The sequence below is a fragment of the Phoenix dactylifera genome, chromosome 14, assembly GCF_051530095.1.
Source record: "Phoenix dactylifera cultivar Ajwa chromosome 14, Ajwa_hap1_PhDact_Kaust_v1.1, whole genome shotgun sequence".
Taxonomy (NCBI): domain Eukaryota; kingdom Viridiplantae; phylum Streptophyta; class Magnoliopsida; order Arecales; family Arecaceae; genus Phoenix; species Phoenix dactylifera.
This window is the reverse complement of record NC_143203.1, coordinates 26344863-26372035: the sequence shown is the minus strand read 5'-3', so window position 1 is coordinate 26372035 and position 27173 is coordinate 26344863. Positions and strand designations below refer to the sequence as shown.

Here is a 27173-nt window from a genome sequence, read left to right as displayed (position 1 = left end):
AATATCCTTTTAAAATTAATATTTGTATATATACCCCCGTAAAACTTTATTATTGCACAAATGTCCCTAATATAACGGTTATTCTAACTGTATTAAAAAAAACATATTTATATTAATTAAAAATAAAATAAAATTTTAAAATTATGCTATTATCCCCGTCTTCTTCTCCTGCTGCTATTGGGATCGCAATCTATTTGTATGTCTACCCATTAAGAGTATTTTAGTCATTTTAACTTGAAACTGTTATTTTTTTTAAAGCCGTTAGATGACATGGATACATATGCAAAAATAAAAATAAAAAAAGAATAGAATAATAAAAATAAGTGTTTTATAAGAGTATACATGTAAATATCAATTTTGAAAGGGTATTCATGCAAAATTTGATATTTATGAGATATTCATTAATAATAATAATAATAATAAAAAAAAGCTAAAACGATGGAGACAACAATATAAGAAAACTGTCATTGACTTAAACCTGTCAACTGTTCTTCCAGAAGGCAGCGACGCAGTCTCATCCATCCGACGCCGCCCAACAGGTGACGTGGGATACACCGGTCTGGGATACACCTGGCATCCGGATTAAAAGTGCACTACTTCGCAGGCAAGGAAGCGCTTCAAGATCTTCTCCGTATCTATAAAAGAGCTCCCTGGACCGCTCCTCTTCCCACCCTCCCGGGCTTCTTCCTTTCTCTAGTCATTAGAGAATAATGGCGAGCAACACTCCACCGGGGTATCCCGAGAGGAGGCCCACCGGTAATCCCTATCCGAAGAGGGGCCAGATTAAGGTGAAGATCGCCGAAGACGTCGTCTCTGCGATCGCCTCCATGGCCGGAGGCAGGCGTTGGAGGGAAGGACGAGGAGAGCGGCAGGGCCGGGCCGAGGGCTCGGCGGCCGACCGCTACCAATCGGAAAAAATCCCTATTCCTCAATCCTGATGGATCTGTTTTTCCTCAGATGTTGCTCTGCTGTTTTTAATTTGCAGCTGAGGGATTGGACGTCGTCGGATTTTATAGTCTGCCGTGGAGATCTCCGTGGCTGTGTTTTTCAATAACCTACGGAGGTCTTTTTTTTTTTTGGCCTTTTTTCCTTCATTTGGTGTCTCTCTTTGGTTTTAGGAGTGTAACCATGAAGGTGTGCTTGTAAACTTCAGATTTCTTTGATGCTTCTTCATTTCTCTCTCTGACATAAATTTCAGCGTCTTCGCTAGATCCTTTTTTACCTGTTCCTTTTTTTTTTTTTTTTCTTTTTTTTTTTTTTTTTTTTTTTTTTTTTTTTTTTTTGCTAATACGGGTGGATCATACCTGAAAAAAAGATATGCTATGCCTCTATTCTCCTAATCCATCTCAAACAAATAGATTTGTGCCTGGGATTAAAGTCCATGAGATAAAACCAAATAGCCTGTGGCCTCCTACACAACTGCTTGATACCTGTCGGCAGTTCTCTAATTCCAGACTTGGTTTGGCTGATAAGGTTCGCACCAAAAAGTAACAAACTAACAATTTTGCCTTGATATAATGCTAATGCCTGTCACTAAGAGTTACTTTATACTTTCAAAAATCAAATTAAAAGCTTCGAATATGGTGGTGACAACAACATTAATTAGCACTAAATTTGAGCGAACTCTACTGATTATGGTGCTCCTGTGTAGAGATTTGCTAGCTTGGGATCGCCGAGACTTGAAATTCTTAATCAATGAAAAAAATGATGCATAACTTTATTAGGCTATCACTCCATTGGCCTGCATCAATCACAAAGGGTGTCAAAAGACGTGATAGCATCCAATCATGAATTTGCCACTTGATCAACTAGTAAACGATGTTGAAAGTAAAAGGCAGCAGAACAGATATCTTGCATTAATATTAGCCTTACAGAAGTACTCATTCGGTCAGCAACTAGACCTTTTAATATTCTTTTTGATACCATAATTTATAGCCTTGCTTAGCTGGGAAAAGCTGCATCAAAACTTGCTCCTCCAGCACCTCAGCAAGCAAAGCTGAGTCTGATTCTATTATTAGAGCCAAATTCAATAAAATACGACTGGTCATTAGAGCATCTTTGCTCAGAGCACAGCCGAGTTAACTTGTACGCACTTTACACAGCTTGCTACAAATACATCGTACACTCATGCCTTTGATTTCAAAATGCAGAGATGCTGCTGCCGATGGTTCCATCCGAGCATGGGCGGATGCAAGACTTTGGGCATTGGCAGATGCATGCAAGCTTCTCAAGATGATGCCTCTATATCTGGCTCACAGATCTTGATGGATGTTTTAGATAGACTTGCTTCCAGCTCATTCAGCTCATCAATGTCCAATTCATCATCATCATCATCATCATCATCATCATCATCATCATCATCCAGCACTTCTTCAGCAACCTTATCAACAGAAGTTGATAAACCTGGCCTCTCAAGCCCATTTTCATTCTCGACCTGCAGGCAACAAAATACATAAGCACATGCTAACAGCATCAATGCAGATAGCACTTGTGTGAAGAGAATGTCAATAAGCTATCTTTTAGTGCAAGATATCTTGAAGCCAATCTTATCAAATATGAAATCTAGTCATGAAGAACTCTTAAAGCCACTCTGAAAGCCCACACATGAATTCTGCAAATACTTTGAGGCCGGTCCTGTGTTGAATCACATCTCCATCATTAAGAACATCTAACACCCTTGAAATACCATGCACCCCAAGATCCAAGAACAAGATATTAACGATAATGAATGGCAAAAAATATGCTAAATAAAATCAGTGACAGACTGCACTCTCAAGCCATCAGTACAATAAATTATTTGCTAAATAATCATCTACCGTCTCAAAAGGAGTATACATTCAGGAAACATTCATGGCAGCAAAACTTACAAATTTGATACACAAATTACAATCACCAATTCAAGCAGTTCTCCATATGAAACATTATTCTAACTAGAACAGGATTTGAAGGCTCACAAAGTCTTTTTGCTAGGAAGGCCAAGAAAAGCTTTAAAGCAACCAAAGTTAGCAAGTGGTATACCATCAATCTAATAATGATCTATAAAAAAGAGTCAAAGTTAGAATTCTTGGCAAAGACTACAGGGACAAGTAAAATGGATTAACTTTCTCAGTCTTCTATACAGCCCAGAACATCATATTCCACGTTTCTCTTCTCCCTTGGACATGTGAGCTTTGATCTTAGAAGTTGCAAGTAACAAGACCGAAAGATCTAAAAGGTTAACAAATGATAGTTGTCTAGACTCTTCTGATATAAGCTGAATAAAGAATCAAAACAATTGTCATAGGTAAGTGGAACACTCGGAGTAATAGTCCCTTCAATTGCAAAGACCAACTACAAAGTGACGGAAGATGAGCAGGTATAGTCCCTTCAATTAGACCAATTACTTAGTCCTTCAAGGTAAGAGAGCTAGAAGCAATTAAAACTAATAAGGGAGGTCGCAACTAATCTAAGTAGGATACCGTTATGTTAATTTCTGTTGTGAAAACAATGCCGATCAGTGTATGAGTGCATCTGACTAATTAATCAGTAATGAATTTTACGTGAGTCATCTGGTAATCATTTAGTTTGATTTTAAAAAATCATATGCATATTAGGTTGGTTGTCTGACCATTCAGTTTTTGAGAGTATCAATCTTATTATGAGGAAGTATCGTACGTAGCATCAGTACAGAAGACAAAAAAAAAGAAGCTAGGTTCAGAAAGCATTGGTTTATTTAGGATTCAGTTCAGTGTCAGTTCTTGATTTTGGTTACATGTAACATGATCATCAATAAATTGAAATCTAATAAAGTGTTTCTCCACTTTGTTTGAGTGAGATGGTCGCTCAAATCCCAGGTGCTGATGGAGCTCTCTATTGTATGCTTACAAATGGCTTTCATCGCATGCTCATTGAGCATGTAACATGTTAAACTTCGCTAAAAAAAATATAATTCATCACAGATTTTCAATTCAGATCCCAATCAACAACCTTTTAGCTTATTTATTTGAAAATATTGCAATTAGATTAAATATTCTTATACGATTAACCATTTACAGCTTCATGATAGCCCCAATTCAACCATAGACCACAGGTAATGGCTCGCCAAAATTCACCAGCTAATTCTCTGATCTAAGATGAAAACAAGATACCATAACCTCAATCATCCAGCCTTATCCCAACCAAGAAATATTGGCTCTGTAGATTGTCAATCGCCAAGAAGTCATATTTAGGGCACAAAAACATGACAGAAAATTTTTAACATCCAAAGCCCTTATAACTGCGACAAGCTTAATCATATCCTTTTATCTGAGTACTATAGGTTTAGGTAGAAATCACTTCAGCACGAAAGAGGGGTGGGGGAGATAGAGAGAGAAAGAGTAATATATAAGGAGAATTTTGATAATAAAAGTTTTGGCAATGAATGTTTATTTATTAGCTCTTCAATGAGAAGTATGTGTTGAACCATGCTATAAGTTTTTGCACTTTTGGTAATTCTTTGTTCAGTATTTTCCTTCTCTCACCCCTACCTCTGAGCTATGACACACATTGACCCACTCCCCCATAGAACCATTCCTACCCCCTTCCCTTCCCGCCACCTCTTTTCACCACCATTGGTTCGCTAAACCCCCTCCACTACCTAAAATTGTTCAACTGGTTCTCCACGTCCGCCTGTCATCTGTTTCATACAGGAGCGACAGTTAAAGGGGTAAGTGAACTGGGGGAAGGGTGCTCAGACAGAATTAATTACAGTGGGCAGATGTTGCTTGTATGGACAGTTTCTCGGACCAAGTCATGATAATGCAAGCAACAACTGGGTGTATTGGGAAAGAGATGGAGGCATCACATAGACTGAGAGGCAGAGTGATGGCAGCAAACACGCATAAGGTGAGACATGGATGAGGGTGAGACACTAGACAAGGAGGTTTCATGTACACTAAAGGGCTCGTTTGGTTCGCGGAAAAATAAGGGAAAAAAGTGTGGTCAACGGAAAAGTAATGAGATGCCTTTTGTTTGGTTGGAGTTTTCAAAGGAAAGAGATGGAAAAATTGTATTTCCATAGAAATATGATTCCTACATTTCATGGAAAAGTCTTTCCCATGAGAAATATGGGAAAGTTACTTTCCCATGAGCCAAAAATCACTTCATTTTTAGTTTTTATTCAAAAAAGCCCTTCAGCATTAAAGACCTAATTTTTATTAAGGGTGTAATAGGAATTACACATAACTTTTCCAGAAAAGTGGATGGTCAACCAAACATAAGCACTCTGAAAATTTGTCACTTTCCCATAGTCAATCAAACATGCCAAAAGTACTTTCCTAGGCATCCTCTTCCTAGGAATCTGCTTCCTAGGAATCATATTCCTAGGAGGAAAAATGCTTCCTGTGAACCAAACGAGCTCAAAATATTATAGCTTTTTTCCCTCAAAAAATATTATAAAGCTTTTTGAGCTGCTATATGATGGCAAAAATTAGCGTCAAAAAAGCGTTTTTGCAACATTTATTACAACAAAAACAACATCAAAGGGAATACACACATCTACTACCAAGCAGTATTGATCATGCAAAATGCCAAATCTACGGCAAATAAATTAAGATATTTTTTCCTGACTCTGGTAATGCTAACAGATGCATATACAACATTTGTGTCATAAGTAATTGACAAGCATATGTGTAGCTTTGAGTTTACTTGATTATTCATGCATCTATGGCAACGTAAAAATCCAGCAAGCATTCAAATATGTTACGGTATATAATATTCAAATACAGTTTGAGACATGCTAAAATTATAAAAAAAACAAGATGGAGAGATTACCTTCTGTTCAGAAGCATCAGATTCTTCGCTTTGGTATTTCTCGTATGCCTCAGCATCATCAACAAACACACTTGAATCCAACAGAAACAATTCACGGCCACTGAAAGGGTTCCATATTGTTTAATTATTGCACGAACATTATAGCAACCTTTGATAACCGAGAATGAACAATATAAAGAAAATTACCTCATGCGATCATTCTTAGCCCTCTCTGCTCGCTGTGCAGCAAGACCAGCTTCTCTTTCTTCCATCTTTTTTATTTTCCATTGCATGAATAACTCAGGAGTAAGAAAAGTGGAGGAAGAAATCTTTGCCCGCTGTACAAAGGAAACGATGGCCAATTAGTGCTATATTTCGGGTTTCAACATCAAAAAATTCCTGGACTTGATAACAAAGCATTGCATTGCTCTGAAAAATTACAAAAAGTTGATGTGAAGTGAAAAAACTTAAGAATTACATCAGCAACAGTAAACTGCAGAGCGGCATCTACCTGATTTTCAATCTCCTCTTCAATTGATAATTTTTCTGTCTCTTCCTCCAATAAAGCCTTCATTTGAGATTTTAAAACATACCCAGGTGGAAGGGCATGTCTATAGTGGCAGTCTGTCCCACCATTTGGACAAACCCAAAACCAACCATATTGTTTCTTTTCCACTGCTTCTAGGAAGTATTTGCAAACCTGCACAAACATGAAACTGTCACCCAAGAATCTTTACCCAAATGCTGAAGTTGCACATATATTGCAAATATCAAACAGCTAAAATTAACATCCTCACTCTCTCTCTATATATATATATAATATATAATATATAATATATAATATATAATATATAATATATAATATATAATATATAATATTATCTATATAGTTTAGAAAAGGACAACATGCAGATACCAAATCTGTAAATTCGGTGCTCCATATCAATACATTCTTGTACAGTTATGAGGGAAAAAAACTAGAGCAAAGAAAACATAGTGGTTGCAGGGAGTGAACCAAATAAAGAAAGTGCACAATTCTACACCAATAATGCTGCTTCCAAAACCTGTGGCAGGGATGTTCTATCAACACCCTGCTTAGCATGTTAACTGGCCAACAATATATCTCCGCATTAATCAGCTTGTTGTGAAACATATCAGTAATCTTTAAGATTTATCAAGAATGCAACAATACAAGGGCAACAATGGCAGCAAAAGATGACTTAAGCACAAAAAGTTCCACCAATCCACCTTCATGTCCACTTCACTAGAATCTTGTAGATTGTATCAGAAGTATCCACATGGTACCTTTGAATCACATAAAATTAGACCATCCAAAATCGCGATAGAAAGCAACATTCAGGTTGAGGGTATTTAAAGGGGACACCAGGCAATTAGTAACTGAAATATCTTAAGCAGAGGGCTGCATGTGCTTCAGAACATTGCCCACATGCTTTGCTCATCCCTGGTAGCAGAAAAGTCCATCTTGGGTGCCACATCAACTATGGATTTTTTTCAAAAAAAAGCTCCTGTATCCACTTCCTAAGCACTTAATATTCTCTCCTTTTTTTACTTCTTTAGGTTGTAATTTCCCATGGTGGCACAGGAATATGCTCCCACATCTGCATCTTCTTCAAGCAAACAAGTGAAGCAAACAAGTGCTCACCTCTATAGTCAGCCTAGATATTTTATGCAGAGTGTTGGTTTGCTCTCCTCTTCCATCAGAGCAAATTCCAACGATAAAGTAATAGCTCAAGATAGAGTAGTAATTCTTGAGAAATAGCCACAAAAGAGAGAATTTTTTCATGATCAAAAATCCATCCCATAAAGCCCTCTATTCGAATGACCATGGAACATTTATAGTCTCACTCACATGGAGATCAAGTTGGAAGACTGACCTCATCAACTATATAAAGGTCACAAAAAAAAAGCGACGAATGACTATGTAGAAAAGGTATTCTTCATAAGTAGATAATTTGACAGGTATTAGGCAGAAAAACAGAATGGAGTACACAGAGTACAAGTTGAATGATAGGATATGATCATGTTTCCGCAATAACTGAACTAGAACCAACCAGGATTAGAGAAGATGAAAAGGACCACAGTGCAAGTGTGTCAGATCAACAAATATACAATTTCAAATAAACCAACCCATACCTTAAAATTATCATCATGGGAAACAAGACATACATGCTTGTCCCGAACCATGGTGCAAGACCCCCTAGATATGAAGCGAGCTTATGATCGCATAAGCTGGGACTTTCTTATTTATGCCATGGTGCAACTGGGCTTCCATGATATATGGATCAGATGGACATTGGGCAGTGTGCAGAGATGGACCTTTGCTATTCTCATTAACAGCACGCTAATGGAATTTTTTCAATCTTCGGTTGGTCCCCATCAAGGTTGTCCTCTCTCCCCTTATCTTTTTATTATTTGTATGGATGTGTGTTTTAGAGCTCTCAAGTCGGCTATCTAGAACCAAACATTGTTGGCTTATCAACCCATGCCGGCGGCACCTTCTATTTCACATTTATTCTCTGCTGACAATTGCCTCCTCCTGGCTTGAGTATCTAAATCAAATGCCATGGTTCTTAAGAGGATTGTGGAAAGCTTTTGTGCAGCATCGGGCCAGAAGGTGAATTTAACCAAATCCGCTATCCGGTTTAGTCCTAAGATCAAGCCTCAATAGAAAGATATAATAAAAGATGTTTTGGGAGTTATAGAGAAAGACAAAGTCTGGAAGTATCTCGGCATTCCCATCATTGGTAGAAAGCTGAGAAGGGTCGATTGTTCTGATTTGGAGAAAAATGTAAAAAAGAGACTTGAGGGTTGGAAATCGAAGTCCCTGTCTATGATGGGCTGGATTACTTTGGTCAAATCAGTTCTATCCTAGATGTACCTTATGTCTAATACTATTCTGCCCAAGTCTTCCCTCCTGCAGCTCGAGCAAATGCTCAAGAATTTTCTTTCGGGCACTACAGGCAAAACTCAAAGAGTACATCTTATGGCCTGGGAAAAGGTGTGCACGTCGATCCAAGATGGTGGATTGGGGATCCAGTTGCTTCTCATTCAGTATTGATGGCGTGACACGTGGCTAAATTTGCATTTGAACCATATAATATATGGAGCAGATTAATGAGAGCAAAATACGGGTCATGGATGACTTCCTCCAAGCCTATTCCCTCCCGTAGTAGCTCGTTCATCTGGAAAGAAGTATGCTTTCATGCCCTAGTTATTTTGTCTAATATTCGTTCGGTACTTGGTTGTGGAGGCTCAATTGATGTTCTTCATGATGCTTGGATATCTTCAACCCCTCTTGCTATTTGGCCCACCGTGTTTCATCAAGAGCCCGTTATGGACTTACAGGTGACAGATCTTCTCAGTTCTAATGGGAAGGTTTGGAATGAGGTTTATGTTAGACAGATGTTTGAGAAAGGGCTATTAGATGGAGGAATTTTAATTATTGCTATACCAATGCTGAAATGCCAGATAGATTGGTTTGGGGGAGGTCGTGCACCTCTTAAAGTCAGGGCCAAGGAGTTATATAAAACTATACAAAAAGGAACCAGAAAGGAGGAAGGGCTATCAAATACAATTTTAACTATCGCTATGCCAATGCTGGCATGCCAAATAGATTGGTTTGGGGGACGTCCTGCCACTCTAAAGTCAGGGCCAAGGAGTTATATAAACTGTACAAAAAGGCACCAGAAAAGACTAGTGCCTAGGTTTGGAAAATTGGAGTGCACCCTCGCATATCTTTATTTATATGCAAGTTGGTCTGGAACCGCATTCCTTGCCGCAGAATATTGGTTGAAAGGGGATTGAACATTACTCTAATTGTGATCTTTGTGCTAACAAGGAAGAATCAGTAGCCCACGCTCTCTTTCAATGTCCAAAAACAATGCAGGTTTGGTGGCCATCAAATTTTCCCTTAACAATTTTTCGGCTCCATCCCTAGCTGAGGCACTTCTGCATTATTTAAAAACTTATGGACATAGGCCAAACAAAAAGAAAGAGTGTATCCAAGCTGCCTACATAGTTTATCATATCTGGCACGCAAGCAATAAGCCAATTTTTTTTATCATACTTCCCTTTCATCTAGCTACATTTTGGAGATGGCACTTATGCAAGCTACTGAAATTATTCAGAGTACAACCATTGAAGAACCGTCAAGAGCCAAGGACATCTAGGACTCTATCTACAACCTCACTTACTAGAATGGTATTTATTACTAGGGAGCCCCCACCCCCGAGCTTTATTAAGGTCAACGTCGATGGTAGTGACAACAACAGAGCCAACAAAGGAGGTGCATGTTTTGTAATCAAAGGCTCGAAATGTCAATTTACTACGGCGGGTGGGGCTCAACTTTTCGAACCGTCCATTCCAGGAGCAAAGTTGTGGGCTGCTTGGGAGGGGATTCGATATGCTACCCTCTTCCTAAAGGCCACTCATGTTCTACTTGAAGGCGATTAAGCTACAACAATGGGTTGGATTACGAAGCATGCTAGATCTGCCATTGCACATCCTCTGTTGTATGATATTTGGAAGCTAGCAGAGTCCTGAACATCTTTTGCTACAAATCATGTCTACAGGGAAGCGAACAGTGCAACGAATTTGTTAGTCTCTTTTGTTCCGGATCATTTTGGTGGCATTCTTTGGACATCGTATACTAGTGTTTCTGTTCTGTTTAGAGATGTTTTGTTTTCTGATTTTGTAGGATGTATTCATATGAGGCGAGTATGAGACATCCAATTTATCAAAAAAAAAAAGATTACATTGTCAATGGCATCTACATATAAACTAACACCAAACCAATTTAATCAGCATGACTTGAAGACATGAATGAGTTAGCATTAAGCTCCTTTCATCCTTTCCAACTTTCAAACTCCTTGATTTCTTTATTCAAGTCAAAGATTTGAAGTATCCTCACTTTCAAAAAGAGCAATGGGTTAAGTCTTGGAATAAAAAATTGTCAAAAGACTCTTCTTCAAGAAGTTGTTGTAATTGAAAGCACAAAGAATCAAAAATTGCTAATTAGATTAGTGGCTCATGAAAAATTACCAGCTGGTAACAAATGAGAGCTATGATGACCATTAGAACACACTCAACATGTTCCTTGTTTTCTTAATAACTGCCTCTACAAGCATTCACACTAACTAGCAAAATATAGTGCAAGTGCAAATTGACGAGGATAGGGTAACATACAATCTCAGTGGGTTTGTTTTGATTATATTCCTTCTTTTTCGATTCCACCACCTTCTCTAGCATCTCTTGATCCCAATCATCCATCGTCTCTAAATAACATTAAAGGCAAAACCGAATGAACAACCAACTAACACACAGAACAATTACAAATGGGAATTATAGCAACACGGTTCCAGTTCCTACCATTAGGTTGATCGCGCTTATCACTATAGAGATCAATCTTCTCACCCTTCCTCTGGACATTTAAATCATGAGAGAACTTGCACTTAAACCCTTTCTGACACTGCCCGGCCTTGAAGAACTCACATAGTATAGACTTGGGATCAACACCTAATCAAGACATGAAAAATCAAGCAATGAGACAGTAATACTGCATTTTTTTATAATAAAAAAAAATCATAAAACAACCTCAGCCACTGCCTGCAACATCCATGTTTCATAAACAAAATATATCATACCAACGGGGACTTTTGGCTGGCTGACCGCGATCTTGAACAGATCGTTCAGCTCCTTCTCTCTCGCCTTATCTTCTTCCTTCTTCTTCTACTCGGGATTTAATAGAAAACGCATTATTTTTGTTAAATATGGGATTTTTTCAAGGCTTTCAAGGAGGAATTGAAAGGGAAATAGGGGGAAAGGATGGAAACCCTAACCTTGGCAGCGAGCTTGGAGGGGTCGGGCTTGGGCTGGACGGTCTGCTGAAGGCTCTGGACGTACTTTTGGACATTCTTGCTCTTGTTCTTGTTCTTGAGGCCGAAGGTCTTGTCCTCGACGACCTTCTGCTTCTTGGCGATCTCCGCCTTAGAGGTCTGGCGCTTTGGAGGCATCGGCGGCGGCGATCAGCATTAAAGAGACCAAGAAAACCCTAGGCGCAGATCGTGAGAGAAAGAGCGCGAGAGACCGAGGGTAGGCTCCCTCCTCCTTCTTCAGAGCTCTGATGGATGTAGAGCGGAGGAAGAAGGAGCCGGGGACTCAGACGAAATGGGGCGGGGAGAAGCTGCCTTTCCAATTGAAGTCCAAAAATGGGGTTTTCCCAATCCCTACTCCATTACCGGTTTATAGAACTTTATAGAACTCGTTTCGCTTCAAGTTACCTGGGGCTAACTTCGACCGGGCTTTCGGTTTGGGACCGACCCAATTTCATATCCCAAGGTTTTCAATTTGGACCCCAACATATCCCATGTACAGTGGACTAACTAAGCTCAAACCCAGCCTTATTCAAGTCTATCCCGGATTACAGTGTAATTCTTATTGCATAAGACCAGGATCCTATTATAAGACAACCAGATCCACATTGACCTATCCTGTCCTTACTAATTGATGACTTTTGATGAAAATTAGTAAATGAGCTTGGTATGGGTGATCTTGCTCGTTCTTAGGTTGAGTTAAGTTTGGATTCGATATTTGTTTTGGATTTTTTTGCATGAATATCCTCCTAAATATCAAATTTTGCATGAATACCCTCCGAAAATTGATATTTACACGTATATCCAAGTAAAACACTTATTTTGTTATTCTATTTTTTTTTTTTTTTTTTTGCATATGTACTCGCGTGGTCTATTGCCATTAAAAAATTAACAGTTTTAAATTAAAATGACTAAAATACTCTTAATGGATAGATGTGAAAAAGAAACATTTATAAGCCAATTATGATGAAGAAAAAAAGTAATTTTAAAATTTTATTTTATCTTTAATTAAAATAAATATGGATTTTATTAACAGTGTCAGAAAAACAGTTATATTAAGGGCATTTGTGCAAAAATAGTGTTTTATGAGGGTACAGAAATAAATATAAATTTAAGAGGGTATTCAAGCAAATTTGAATTTTTAGAAGCGTATCCCTGCAGAAAAAAACTCATTTGGGTTTTTTGCATAAATACCCTCCTAAATATCAAATTTTGCATGAATATCCTCCGAAAGTAATAAAAAAATATTTAATTAAAATAAATATAGATTTTATTAACAGTGTTAGAAAAACTATTATATTAAGAGCATTTGTGCAAAAATAGTGTTTTATGAGGGTAGAAAAATAAATATAAATTTAAGAGGGTATTCAAGCAAATTTGAATTTTTAGAAGCGTATCCCTGCGGAAAAAAAACTCATTAGGGTTTTTTGCATAAATACCCTCCTAAATATCGAATTTTGCATGAATACCCTCCCAAACTGATTTTTGTATATATACACTCGTAAAACACTTGTTTTGCTATTCTACCCTTTTTTATCTTTATTTTTGTATATGTACCCACACCATCTAATACCGTTAAAAAAATTAAAGGTTCCAAATTCAAATGACTAGAATACTCTTAATGGGTAGATGTGCAAAAAAAAATATTTATAAGACGATCGTGATGGAGAACAAAAAAGTAATTTCAATTTTTTTATTTATTTTTAATTAAAATAAATATGGTTTTTATTAATCGTATTAGAAGAACCGTTATATTAGGGGCATTTGTGCAAAAACAGTGTTTTATAAGGATACAGAAATAAATATAAATTTTTAAGAGGGTATTCACGCAAATTTAAATTTTTAGAAGAATATTCAAGCAAAAAAAAAATATCTATTTATTTAGTTACTTATATACAGAACAAGGATATGTAGAGGCCTAGTCTAGCTAAACATTGGAGTGAGGGCAGAATCAAACCTGATATCCTGTATCAACAAAATCGACATCAGCAACTTGGCCAGTTAAATTACTCATGCACTCCTAAAAGGCTAAAAACAAATATTGTTTTGATGAAATATGTACTATTAAAGGAGTAGCCCGGTATCCGACCAAGCTAGCATTTTATGTTTCATCCCTCTAATTGCAATTATCAATTACACATTAAAAAGAGAACCATAACTCATATGGAGGTCATTTTAATTCTATTATGATGTCTAAGTTAACATGGCAATACCAAAGCATGTCCTTAAAATAGAATATGGCATTTCGAAATAATATAATTCAAGGACACATCTCCTTGAAAAATTCTAACCAATTGTCATTCATGCACTCCAGTGCTTCGCATCAAATAAATTATAATACGACTGCTTCAATTGCTGTCTATTTCTTACATTTATTGGCATTTGCACACTAATTTGATGCAAGAGAATTGTTTTGAGAAAGGAAATTTTGTCCTACCATTATTCAACTTTTTTCTGTTTTCTATTCTTCTCTTTTGCAAATGGCTTTCTAAGAGATGGTAAGAGTTGGCATATATTCTCACTCAATTCAAACAATATTATAAATTGCTACAGATTAAATTGACCCTCATTATAGAATGTAGGATACAAAAATACTAGCGAATTAAGGTTTCCATGTGAAGGATTAATCTTATCAATTCTTATATGTTATAACCTCTCAAAGATCGAATATTTTTTGTCATTATCTTGCATATCTCTATTAACCCAAATCAATTCATCAACAATTTTTTCATAGAATAAAATAAAATTATATTAAGTCAAATAACTGCTAGTTTATATAGATGTCCCAATGTGATATTTTACTATTTTTTAAAAAAGGTAAATTAGTGCATTTTGACAACAAGAGAAGGCACAAAGGATAATGACTAGGATATAGACGCAATCTTGCTCAACAAACTTTAATGTCCATTTCCTCTTGCCTTGGGAAATGACTCGTGAACTTTGAGAGGGGGTGGAAAGAATGCTTTGTGTTAACACTTAACAGCATGATTCTTTGATGAAGGATTAGGAAGAATATGGACAGGTTCATGAAAGAAGGAAAAAAAATGAAAGCATGAACTCACATTTGATCGGCTACAGTCTTATTAGAATATTATAAAGGAAGCAGCAATAGAGCCCCTGTGGTGTGTGGATGTTGGGACCTAAAAGAGATTCTTAGCCACAAAAGACAAGTGGCTCAAGATGAAACAAAAGAGATCCAGCTGGAAGCAAGATGTGTTTTATTGAATGTGGAATCCACTTTCATGAAGTTCCAATGTTTTAAGTAGAATTTAAATGGAAGTCTATGAAGCAAGATGTCTCTCTCTCTTTGTGGTTGATTAGTAGAATAGTAGGCTTCATATAATTGCAATAGCAGTTGTAGCACGCAAAGTTACTCTAATAGGAGATCTTTTTTTGACGAAGAGGGAGGCAAAGCCATTTGGCATTTATTAGAAAAATGAAGTTTAGAGAAACTATTTATAAAAAATTTGCAAAAAAAAATTAAAAAGCAATAAAAAACTTTTATAATAGGTAGTGGTCTATAAGTAGACTTGTTAAACTATTCAACAAATTTAATAATCTCATAAGTACTTTGAAGGATCTCTGTATCTTTAATGTGCAACTATATAAGTTCTACATCCTGATATAAGTTAACTTTTTTTCTATAAAATAGATCAGTGTCTCTTGACGTGTGGCGCCAATGCTGCGAAGTTATTTCCAAATTTGAGATGAGGGTTAAACAGCTTCTTGATTGAGTAGTCCATGGCCAGTGAAGGTGCTTTCGGGTCTATACCCATAGCCCTCTCGTCTAGGGGCTAAAACTGATGACTCAAAGCCTATCGTATCAGTCTTGGAGTCAGCGCCTAATTGCAGAATGGACAGCTTAGAAGGCTTACAAGGATACCAGATTGAAAAGCATTGCCCCTTCCACGATGAAAGACATTAGGCCCTGACCGATAGGCTTAAGGGAAGGATTGGGCAGGCAGAGACGGAGAGGATTCCATACGGGACTCAGGGGTTCCCCCAAGCGAAGAGCAAATGAGAAATGTTTCCAGTTGAAAAAGGTTGATAAGATTTTCTGCAAGTACAATAGATAGAACGTGATTTCTTTAAGAAAATCCGGGCATTTCGCTTCTTCCATATTTTTCAACTCAAACTACTCTAATAGGAGCCAAAACACAAGTATAACCAATTTAAACAGTTCTTGGTTGTCCAAGCAACAACATTTGGATGCAACTGATAGGAGCCATTTGATCTGATCCACCAATCCCTTGCATGGCCGCTGATATGCGGTTATATGCGAGTTATACTTCTTTCTTTCTCTGAACAACCTTGGCGATATGCCTGTGGACATGAATTAAGGTCTTCTCTGTACTGACAAGTTACTCTATCTCTGGGCACCTTTGATGAACAAGAGCAAATTAATTTGTTTTTATTTATCTCATTATCTATAATCCCCTATTGATAAGGATTTATGCTTGGCATTTGCTTCATTGAGAAAGATCCAGGTGTCCTCACCTTTTAAGGCTGTGAGGTGAAATTTCATGCACTCACAATAAATGAATGGCTGTGAATAGTCTGAGGGTAGACTCCATGTATCCTTAACATTTCTATACATGCAACTGTTGAATAAGGATTGCTGGCCTATCTTGAATGGAACATTTCACCTTTACTTGGTTCAATAAATGTGTCCTTTCTGGCTCCAAATCATTTCTATAGTATGAACTATGGAACACATACACGTCAGTCCTTAAATAGAGCAGCGTACCTACCAATGCCATAATATATACTACTTGTTGATGTATCATGTTCTCTCTTGTGGATCTTTGTGCAGGTAATTTTTGGGTAGGCAGCTTTTGTTAACTTCTATTGCTTTGAACAATAGTACTTATTTTGATTGTGGTGTTCCTTAATAGAGATAAATGATGAGAAAAATATGATCGGTAATTTAGATATGGATAATGTTGTTCTTTTATTGCCACTATCAAGTAATTTTGATTGCTATAGGGAGGGGGAAAGGGAAACTGACCACAGTTTGATATCGAGGAATGAAGGCGAGAAGAAATGAGATGTCTTCTCACCTAAGGCTGGCTTCGGATCTTGTTCACAGATCAACCCTCAAACTTGTTTTCTCAAACGAGCATAGAAATTGCCAAGTTAGAGGACTCCAGGATTTGAGCCTAGGCCAAACTCGACCTTTTTCGTTAGGTCGATACCGGATCCTCAAGCATGTAAAGAAATCCAGTTGGAGTTGATCGAGCCTTAATTTGTTAATTTACTGATTGAAAACTATTTTCTTGTCCGACTGTTGATGTAAGATGGCGGTAAAGTCTTGGCTTAAAATGCATGCCTCTGACAAAAATAATTTATTGCTTAACCTACGGAAACATCTCTCCGTCATTTATATCTCTCATTATCAATTGTGAAGCGGGATTGAAACAAGAGAGGCTTTCTTTTCTTTTCTTTTCTTTTCTTTTTTTTCTTTGGGCTTCACAAGAGAGGCTCATCCATCTCTAGTGTGGATACATCCAAAAAAGCAAAAAAAACATTACATCACGGAGTGCACTAAGTAACTCCCCTTTTTCTGACCCACAACCACATATGAGGCCATCCACTCTATAGTTCCATTGGCTTTTCTATAAACGCGCATAGCTTGGAACTCAACATCACCCCTCGCCATGACTTGGATAGTTTGGAGTAGAGGGTGACACCCATTCGCACCACCAAATAATATCTAAATCCAGTCAATCACCGTGGCTGAATCACCTTCCAGCAAGACTGCTCTGGCCCTCAACACATGTCGGGCATGCCCCAGGCCAGCCCACGCCACTCTCAGCTTTGCTTTCGAAACATATATGTCAAAGACAAGGCCGGCTCAACTCAGGCAACTGAGGCAGTCGCTAAGGCCTCTTAGCTATAAATGTATTGAGGCTGCCAAGCCTCAAGACACTTAGCTATAAATGTAGCATTGAGATTTCTGAGCTTAAAAATTTTTAGCTATAAATGCATTGAGGCTCACAAAGGCACTTAGCTATAAATGCAGCATTGAGGCTTCTAAACTTAAAGACTCTCAACCCATTGAAAAGTCTAAATAATTTTTAAATATATTTATTATTATTATTAGTGATATCGCTTTAGGCCTTTAAATTTGTTGAGTCGCTCCTCATCAAAGATCTAACACCCACGGGTAATAATCATCCTCGGAGAAAAGGAAAGAAAAGCCATGCACTTGCCAACCAAACTTGAACCCCACTTCCTACTAAAGTGCGGTCCCAGGGGACGAGACAGTGCACACGATTAATGAACCTTCACGCTGTTGTTTAGCTCTCGTCAAACTAATCTTTGTTTGTTTTTTTTTTCTTTTCTTGTGCGAGACATCCTTACCAAGCGAAGTTCCAGCATGATGCATATAAGATGCATGCGTATATCGAATAATGTCACGTACTTCTTCAAGCTCGTGAACTCAGTCCTCACAGGAGCTTCAATTTGCGCACAGGGAGGCAAGTCAAATCTGCTGCCTGTACTAGAGAATAGCCGAGAATCTGGGCACCATTAAACACCTCAAAGGGTAGTACAAATAGCAAGCTCCTGTCATAGCTCCGCAGGCAGGTTGTAGCTAGCCCTGTAAAAGTGCAAGCCAACAGAGATTAAATAACCTGACAGCATGCTGGTGGGAACTCAAGAGAGGCTATAAGTGACAGCACCTAGCAAGCTAACGACGGACACGTCCCAATCGTCACTTGATACGTCGCATTCTAATGTGCTTGAACGAGGCTGGGTTCCTAAGGTGGGACGCACTGAGACAAGGATATTCCACCAGTCATGTGCCCTTAGGGACTCAATGGGCTGGACCCCAGAGGGTTCCTTGATGAACCTAGTCAAGGACCTAGCGATTTGGAGGGCCGCAAGCACCTGACAGGCTTTTTATTTGTCCGGTTCAAACTTGGGCAGATTTTAAAATTAAAATTTACCATGAATTTGTTGCAACCACGCAAGAAAAAGCACTCATGGCTGCAATTCCCATTTTTCCGTCACTCCTTGCCGGTAGAGGCTTAGGTATCAAAATTAAAGCTCAAAAACAAGTCCCGTTGTGATCATAGAAATAAAGATGGGAAATCTACCACATGTTAACGGTGTAATAGCAATATTATAAGATATTCCTGCTAGTTTATAATTTATTTTTAAACAATACTCAAGGTTTGAAACGTGGACCTCTTTCAACAATTGTAAAGGTGATGTATACTAGCTGTGTTAGTTCACATCTGGTTAATTTTTAGTTTATTAGATATATATTTAAGCTATATATTGTGTTGTATGTATTTTTGCAAAGAATCAATTAGAAATATAAAATTCTTCTTCTTCTTTGTTCTTCTTTTTCTTTTCTCAAACATGAAGCCCTTGGAGGCTAGATTTTTGGTGCCCGGATACGTGCATTGCTCCGCACTAGATTGATATTGATGCGCATGCTGGAACCTGCACGCCGCATCAATTAAGAGCTCTAGAAATTCCAAGACATACAAGATCGCCACTCGAGCTCTCGAAGAAGACAGGTTTCTCCTGAGAAAGATGCAGGAGAATTCATGTTCTCGGAGAAACCTAATGTCCGCCAATCTTGTGCTCCTCGTTTTCCATTTGTAAATAATCTTAACTAATAATAAAATTGAGGGAAGTGCCTTTCGCCCCTTCACTAAACCAGAGCAACCCCCTACCTTGCATCCGCTAAAAGGTACACCATTTCAATCACAGACCTGTGGGCTCCATTTATTTTGTACTTATTTAGAAGATTAACCTACGGAAACAGATGGTTGTGCTTGGCAGGGTGCACACTCACATAAAGCAGATGGTGGAGGATATAATTTCACATCTATCAGGGCAGAAAATATACAGGAACGGGCCAACCAATGGGTCACAGTTAACCGAGATGCAGCCTGGGGTCCTCCATCTTCAGCAAAACCCCAGCCAGTGCGCTTATCTCCCTGTTCACAACACACCAGACAAAAAAACTCATCCTTCAATCTAGCATTTTCTATCTGATCATTGTTCCAACTTCGGCATGCGAGTGCGACGAACACCAAAAAAAGACCACGGCAAGGAAGTCCTTTCCGGATTCCTGTGGAATAACCTATTCCCCTGAGTAACAGGTGACTGGGTCAATTGTCAAGCGAGCCATTCATTTGCTCCAAAAACCGAAAACAAAAAAAAAAAAAAGCAACTAAAGTCACATTGTCTGTACTTCCTAATAGGACAAATCCCAGCTGGAAACCAATAAGAAACAAGCGAAAAATAGAAAAGAATAAAAAAAAAATGCAGCGGAGAAAGACAGGAGGTTCCCCTTTAAAGCTTAGAGCCATCTACGGCAGTAAATAGTAATAGACTTTTCTCATGCGCAAGCCATGATAGATTCATATCATATTACATTGAAAGGCCAAAAAAGAGAAACTACGGGCTACATTCAACGCCCAGGAGCATCCACTCACTGCCCTGACCCTACTTCTAAAGCCAGAAAGCTTTATGCTCTTGGCAAAGGCTAATGGTCCAACAGATAAAACCCTGGAGCAACAAAAGTCTAAGACAAACAAACCATGCTCATGCAAGATGGCAGTGTCATGCATAAAGATATAAGATAGTATGTGCACTTTTAGGTGCAATAAGTAACCTTGTAACAAGAGCCAACCAGTCTTATTTCATCGCAGATGGCTACCCTAAGCCTCTGTTTCTCCCTCTTGTTGGCTGCAGGCATAAGCACTCAGCTCCTATAATAATAATCGACGGTGGCTGATCGAGGGAAAGTACGATGAGCGGCGGATGACGATGGATGATGGGCAACTGCTACAGCGGCGGTAGTAGAGAATCCTGATGATGCTGCAGAAGAGAACGGCAACGTAGGGCCATGCATTTGCCATGCTCGGTTGGTGACAGCAGACAAACCCAGCTCAGACCCCTTTATGGCTCTTTCCTAAATTCCAATGCCAGCAATCAGAACGCATTGAAATTTGACACAACTGCCTGGTAACTAAAATAACAAATCAAGGAACCAGCAAGCAATGGAAATTCTGCAAGAGGCGGATGTATCAATTGGTCACAGAATGTAGTCCATTATTTTTCTTATGTACCAAAAAAAAAAAAAACTTAAACCGTAGCAGTCGAATATTAATGATCCTGTAGAATTGAAATGGGTCTGAATAATGTAAATATATGAGAGAAGACTGATTCAAATGAAACCCAAAGCTTCAACTGCAAGAAACAAAGATGCTAAGGCACATCATCCAGGATTGCTACCACAGCAGGACTGCTGGGAACAAACGGGGTTCATGATACATTGGTGGGACAGCAATGCACTATGTTTCAAGTCCCCACATTTTCTTATCAATTCTGCTAATCCTGTAAGTAGACTTGAAGAGCCAAAATCAAATTCTAATGCTTTGCTCAGACTGTAATTAGTCTAAATAATATCTTCCAGTCAGAAACTCGGAGACTCAAAAAATGATTCCATCAAGACAAGTAATGATAGAGAAAATAATGAACCAAAAGTATCTCTTGCTTTGCAGGAGCATAGTGTATAAAACACCAGGGATGTTTGGATGACACAAATTCAAAAAGATTTAGACAAACAATGCAAACACAGACACCTTAGTAACGAAATATGGTGTTTGGCAAATCTTGTCTCCTACCACGTAGAAAAAATAGGTACTTACGGATTTTCACATTATGGAAGCTAAAGCAATATAAGAAGGGAGTGTTAGCATTCAATGAATTTAGGCCAAATGGTAGGATAACAGTGGATCTCAACCACTAGCATGACGAATTTGCAGTGAGAAAAAAGCACTTGGAATTTACCTCAACATGCGGAAAGAAACCAGGGTATAGAGCAGTCCAGGCATGAGGATGTTCAGGTGCCATTGGTAAATGACGATGAGCCAAATGGGATGTCAGATTGTCAGCCTAACACAGCAAAAAAAAACATAAGCTATGAGAATCAATGATTTTACATGATAAGCTTTCCACGCACAAAACTAATTGTAAATAAGATAATCAATCATCAGTGTCGCAGCACAAAGAGAAGAAAAAGAAAAAAAAATCATTGCAGGACAGGATACACAAAATGGTGATAACAGGAATTTAATATTGATCATGAATAATTGGACTAGTCGTAAATATTAAGACTCTGGTGGTGCTTCAACGCGCAGGAGATCATTTTACATTTGTGAGTTCCCCTTAAGAAAAAAATCAAGTGATTTCAGACACTTTGGTTCTTGGATGTCTTATAAGAATGCAGAAATCTGGTAAAAGTAAGTGATTGTAAAATTAAACCCAGTGGAGTTTCCAAAGTTTACATTATTCTTTCTTCATTTCACCTTAAATCGCCATTTAATTTCAATGTCTTCGGCATCCAAATGCAGATATAAATTTTGTTTATTCAACAGAAATCAGGACTAAACACTTTTTTCTGCGAGATCTCTGAGAAAATAAAAGCTGGTTAATATGTTAATGGTAAAGAAAATAGCATTTGCAAGTTATGCGATGTTACAACACTGAAAAAAACAGGACCAATAAGATAAATACTACCCTCAGGAAAACATTAATCATAATGGACTCACCTTATGTGTACTCATAAAAATTTCTGAAGGTTAAAATCATGAAGCACGCATATAAAGTTCTGATGGTAAAGATTTGTTACCCTAGAATTCCTGGCATCCAAAGCTTCAACGGAGCCGCAACTGAGTTGGATATCCATGGAGTTATTATCCTTCTTGTGACTATGGACATTAGGTTGAGAAATCCTCAAATCTAAATCAACATTGTTGCCAGCAACTTCAACCGACAAAAGGTAAGTTTGACACAAACCATTACTTAAAGTTCATGCAAATGTCATAGATTACACTTATTCTAATGTAGATAATAGGGGAAAATTACAGTTTGGTGAATAATACCTTCACTATCAGGCTCAGGAAGTATCCCCCCTTTATAGGTACTTGGCTCAAAATTTGTGACAGCTTCCCTTCCATTACATTTAATAGCAGCCTTGTCATAGGCCCTGATATCCCAGGTTAAACAAGAAAAAGAAAAAGAAAAATGTGTTAGTTGCGAACCATGCTGAGGTTAAGCTTCAATTTATAAAATCATTGTGAACCAGGCGATAATTTGAGCTTGGTAAAACCTTGCAGCCTCTACTTCACTGTCAAATAGCCCGAGATATATGTACCTGCATGCAGTCATGGTTTTCTCAGTTCACACTGGTAAAGACTGGTTTCCAAGTGATATTTTGGGGGGAAAATATAAGAAGGATTAAGAGATGATAAGGTTTCTGCTACCCAGTCAAACACCTGATACTGCACTTCCCACAAAATTATTCTAAAATTTCCAGCAACTTTTATAAATAATTTATGATTTTTTTTCCAAATATTTCATTGATTATTTTGAAATTCTCCGAATTCCCTCTTTTCATTTAAGATATCTTCATTATCATTTGATTGTTTGTCAATTCCTCCACTTTTTAGTGTCCAACGAGTTCCTGATTTTTTTTTCCCTTTTTTTTTCAAGGTCACGAATTTCTTCCCTTGTCAAAACAAACCCAAATTTGACAATGTGAGCATAACTTAGAATGACCAAGACACCTTAGAGATATACTGAAGGAGCAGAGCGTACCCTAGTTTAAGACAAACCTGAAAAGAACATTACATAGTGAGACGATATCTTACTTCTTGCCGAGGAACTGCCCCATGCGAGCTTCCCAGCGACCACACTTGTGAAGCGTCACTCCCCGGTACTTTGAGCTCCCCCTAGCAAATCCAGTGCTTTGGCGACGAAGTATGTGCACAAATTCTTCTTTGGTCATGTTCCTCATCTAAAATGGAAAGCATCCACCATATATGAATTGTAGTTATCCAACCATACCCGATATCCAACAAACTAGTTTAATCATGGATATTCTGTATCAGCAATTACCTGCTTCAAATCCTCTTCATAGTCACTGAGATTGAAATTGATGTCAGCATCAACCCCACGAAACTTTATTGCAGCCCGATCGTACGCCCTGCGCTCCAAAAGCCAGATCCAATATGATTCTCTACACAAATACTAATGAACAAAACTTGATCCACAAAATCAGCAAATTACGATGAAAAACCAATCATACCGTGCAGCGGCATGAGCAGTGTCGAAACCTCCTAAATTTCCCATCCAGAGAGAGAGAGAAAAAACAAAGAACATAGGATCAACATATTTTCCTGACATCAAATCGAAAGACTAGCAAAAATAACCTTACCCAAATAGACCTGTTTGCCACAGTCCCTGCTCAATGAAAGCAAAATCCCATCAGATTATATGCAAGAAATAGAACCAGATATTGATGAAAGAAATTGCTAACCATATGTGAGACTCCCATCTCCCCGTCCTCCGGTAGAAGGTGACTCCCCGGTACTGAGAGCTCCGAGACCTTGGCCCCCTCCTGGTCTTCTTCGCCTGCTGCTTTTGCTGCAAAGCCTTGGCCTCTGCCGAGCTAGCCGTATTACCCTGGAGGAAGCTGAGCTCCATCCCTCGAGGCATTGCCGGGGTCGATGAAGAAGCCATCACCGGAGGCTGGACGCCTTCTTGAACCTCCGCCGCCGGAGGGAAGAGCTGCCTAGTGACAAAGCCTGCCTCCCCTGATGCCTCATCTTCTTCCTCCAAGTCTTCTTCCACTTCTTCCTCCCCATCTGCTGCCAGGGAGCTCTTGAGGATGCCAAAGTTGAAGCCGCCGCCGACGGCGGGAGCGGCGGCGGGGGTGGAGCAGGAGTCATTGTCACCAGCAACATTGAGGACGGAGGAATTCGAGGTCCCCGACTCCTCCAACGGCCCGCCGCCAGAGCCGTCTTCCATGAGGACCTTCTCCTCCCCGCAAGAAGAGGACTCGCCGGGCGACGCCACATTGAGATCCAACACCATCTTTTCTCTCTCAGATCGCTACCAACCCTTCTTCCACGACTCAACTCTACTCCCCGTCTCTCCAAGACGCTCGATTTCCGATCCGGGTTTACCCCTCACCCATTCAAGAAACAAGAACCACAGCAAAACAGAAATATAATAAAAACATCAAACATTTATACTAAAACGGAGACGATCGTAGATCCAATGCATTTAAAAAGCATTTTGCTCGCAATCCTTCTCCTCCTCTTTGTTCTCTCAGCCCTGCGCTCCCTCCTTCCCTGTTCCACTATTGGATAGAGACGGAGAGAGAGAGGAAGAATGGAGACAAATCCCAAAACAGATCAAAGATCGGGAATTCTTGAACAAGAAAAAAGGAAAAGAAACTGAAATCTATGCGAAGCTAGATCTACGAGAAAGAGGGGTGAGAGGAAATAAGCGGAGAGAGAAGTCGTCGGAAAGGAACCGAAAACGGTTCTCAACGAACGCCGGCTAGCGGCGGTGACTGGTGGGGAATCGCCGGCGGAATCCCCACCTTCCGCTGCCGTCCATCGGCCGGAGAATAAGAGAGGGAGGCTTCGGTGGAGAAGATGCCGAGAAGAAAGAGGGAGCAGCCAAAGAGTGGGATGGGACGTGTGAAAGAGCCGAAGTATACAATAATTTTTATTTCTAGCGACCGCTAATATAGAGAGGAAATACGATACTCTTGGCTGTGTCGTATGGTTTGACCGTTACGTGTCGGTCTTCCGATCTCCTCTCCCACTGGCTTCTGGGGACGAATCTATCCGTACGGGATCTCCTCATAGAAATTATTATGCTGAAACATTTTTCAGAAGTCGCGACAACGTAGTAGAGTCGTACCAGGACGGCGTGCATTTCTCCGCATAGAAAGGTTCGTACGAACGTTAAAAGACCTAAATGTTCGTTCGTTGGATCAGGTTAAAAATCTGGGCCAAGGTCAGCCCAATTCAACAGGGCCTCACAATTACAATCTTGATCTGCCAATCATCATGCTCAGCCCAAAATAAATCCGGATGTGGAAACAATCACTCCAAGCATTGATACGTACCTAAGACTTTAGCGTATACCCCCAGATAAAAAGATGCAGTTATTAACCATCCAAAGAGATTAAATAAGGCAAGGATTGCTAAATTTGATTTTTGATATACGTATTGAAGAACAATTAAAGGGTCCCATTGATGCCGAAAATAGATGATGCCTCTCGATTCTCTCAAAACTTTTTTGAAATGATAACAAAAGGAGAAATGCAAGACAAACGAATCATATTAGCACCAAAGCCATCACATAGATATTACCTTGTTGATGTCTTCGAAATCTTTGACTTTGAATCACAAATCATATAATGATGATACATAGTGATGTAAAAGGGGAGGCAGAAAGAAGCCACCCAGCTTTTATTGAAGATTAATCATATTTACAACATACATGAAAGGCAGAGATAAGTTATATTGTCAAGAGAGGAATGATGATACATAGTGAATAAAAAGAAAAAGGTCATATGAGCATGTTTATAATGTGATGGTTAATGCTTCATTATATAAAGGATTTTCTATACCTATCACCACTCTCCACTCTGCATAAAATCCTGGACCCATGCAGGACTAATCTCCAATGGCATCATGAATGTGATGGCATCATCCTTAGGATCATAACATGAGAGGAGCATCCTTTTAATCTTTTGTGGAATCTCCTCCTCCTCAACCTCTTGTTCATTCTGGGTTACTGCTCCCCTCTAATTTGCCATCTTCAATTTGGGCATAGGCAAGTTCCTAAACCAAACAAAGTAGAACACTATATAAACACATGCAAATAAATGAAACCTTTTAAGAAACAACTGATTGCAAGCTCAAAATAATTAAAGTTAAATAATTGGAATCTAAAGCTTTACTTGATCTCTACTTGCTTGGAACTTTTGACCTATTCCTTTCTCAATATACCGCATTCTGCATAGTGAGATATAAAATATTGCAATGCATCTAGAAACATAAATTTAGGAAGCAATAGGTGTATATCCTTTGGTGAAATACAGATTCAAAAGTAGCATCCATCTTAAAAGAAAATCTTTGGAATTAATGTCAAGCTCCCGATCCCAGATCGCGAGTCGAAGGTCGCAGCAACCGCCTCATACTCGTAGAGAACTCTCTTCACAAATATGCAAGACATCTAATCATGATATCATAAATATGCAGCAGAACAATATTAAATGATAATATACAAACTATATTTCAATAACTAACTCATGGTCGGCGACCAAATCCATCAAAAAAATAAGGGTTCTGACCTCTTAAACCATGAAACATAGGCATCCCGACGACCGAAACCCCAGCACTGACCATAAGCTACTGTGGGGAACCAGAGAGAGCCCCCGGCGGCGGAACCAGTCAACAATAAGAGAAATCAAGATTTGACCAATCGGAATAAGGAAAATAGAGCTTTGCCCCTTCTTGGCCAAAATCTGTCGATTGTTGGCCGACATCGAAGTTCCAAATAACCCGAAAGAAAGAGGAGACGATTAAATCAAAGATGGTCGTCCTTACTTGATTTCCAGCGGCATTTAGATGTGACGGCGATGCGATGGGCGACATAGATTCGGAGAGAAAACCAAAGAGA

General features: G+C 38.8%; 2 protein-coding genes across 2 annotated transcripts; both read right to left on the bottom strand.

The window, feature by feature from the left end:
* Positions 1–1821: 1821 nt before the first annotated feature.
* LOC103696279 (zinc finger CCCH domain-containing protein 11-like) lies at positions 1822–12091 on the bottom strand. Its single transcript, XM_008777848.5, has 8 exons — positions 11628–12091; positions 11433–11517; positions 11158–11304; positions 10975–11063; positions 6281–6469; positions 5977–6107; positions 5791–5890; positions 1822–2434 (listed from the first exon to the last, which is right to left on the bottom strand). The coding sequence occupies exons 1-8, from the start codon at positions 11799–11801 to the stop codon at positions 2228–2230; spliced, it is 1122 nt and encodes a 373-aa protein (XP_008776070.2). The 5' UTR covers positions 11802–12091; the 3' UTR covers positions 1822–2227.
* Positions 12092–19966: 7875 nt separating this feature from the next.
* LOC103716198 (APETALA2-like protein 3) lies at positions 19967–25200 on the bottom strand. The gene is made up of 10 exons (XM_008804109.5): positions 24007–25200; positions 23905–23930; positions 23776–23806; positions 23586–23673; positions 23339–23484; positions 22798–22842; positions 22571–22674; positions 22318–22451; positions 21477–21581; positions 19967–20595 (listed from the first exon to the last, which is right to left on the bottom strand). Exons 1-10 carry the CDS (start codon positions 24561–24563, stop codon positions 20386–20388), a joined length of 1446 nt encoding a protein of 481 aa, XP_008802331.1. The 5' UTR covers positions 24564–25200; the 3' UTR covers positions 19967–20385.
* Between the last annotated feature and the right edge of the window lie 1973 nt (positions 25201–27173).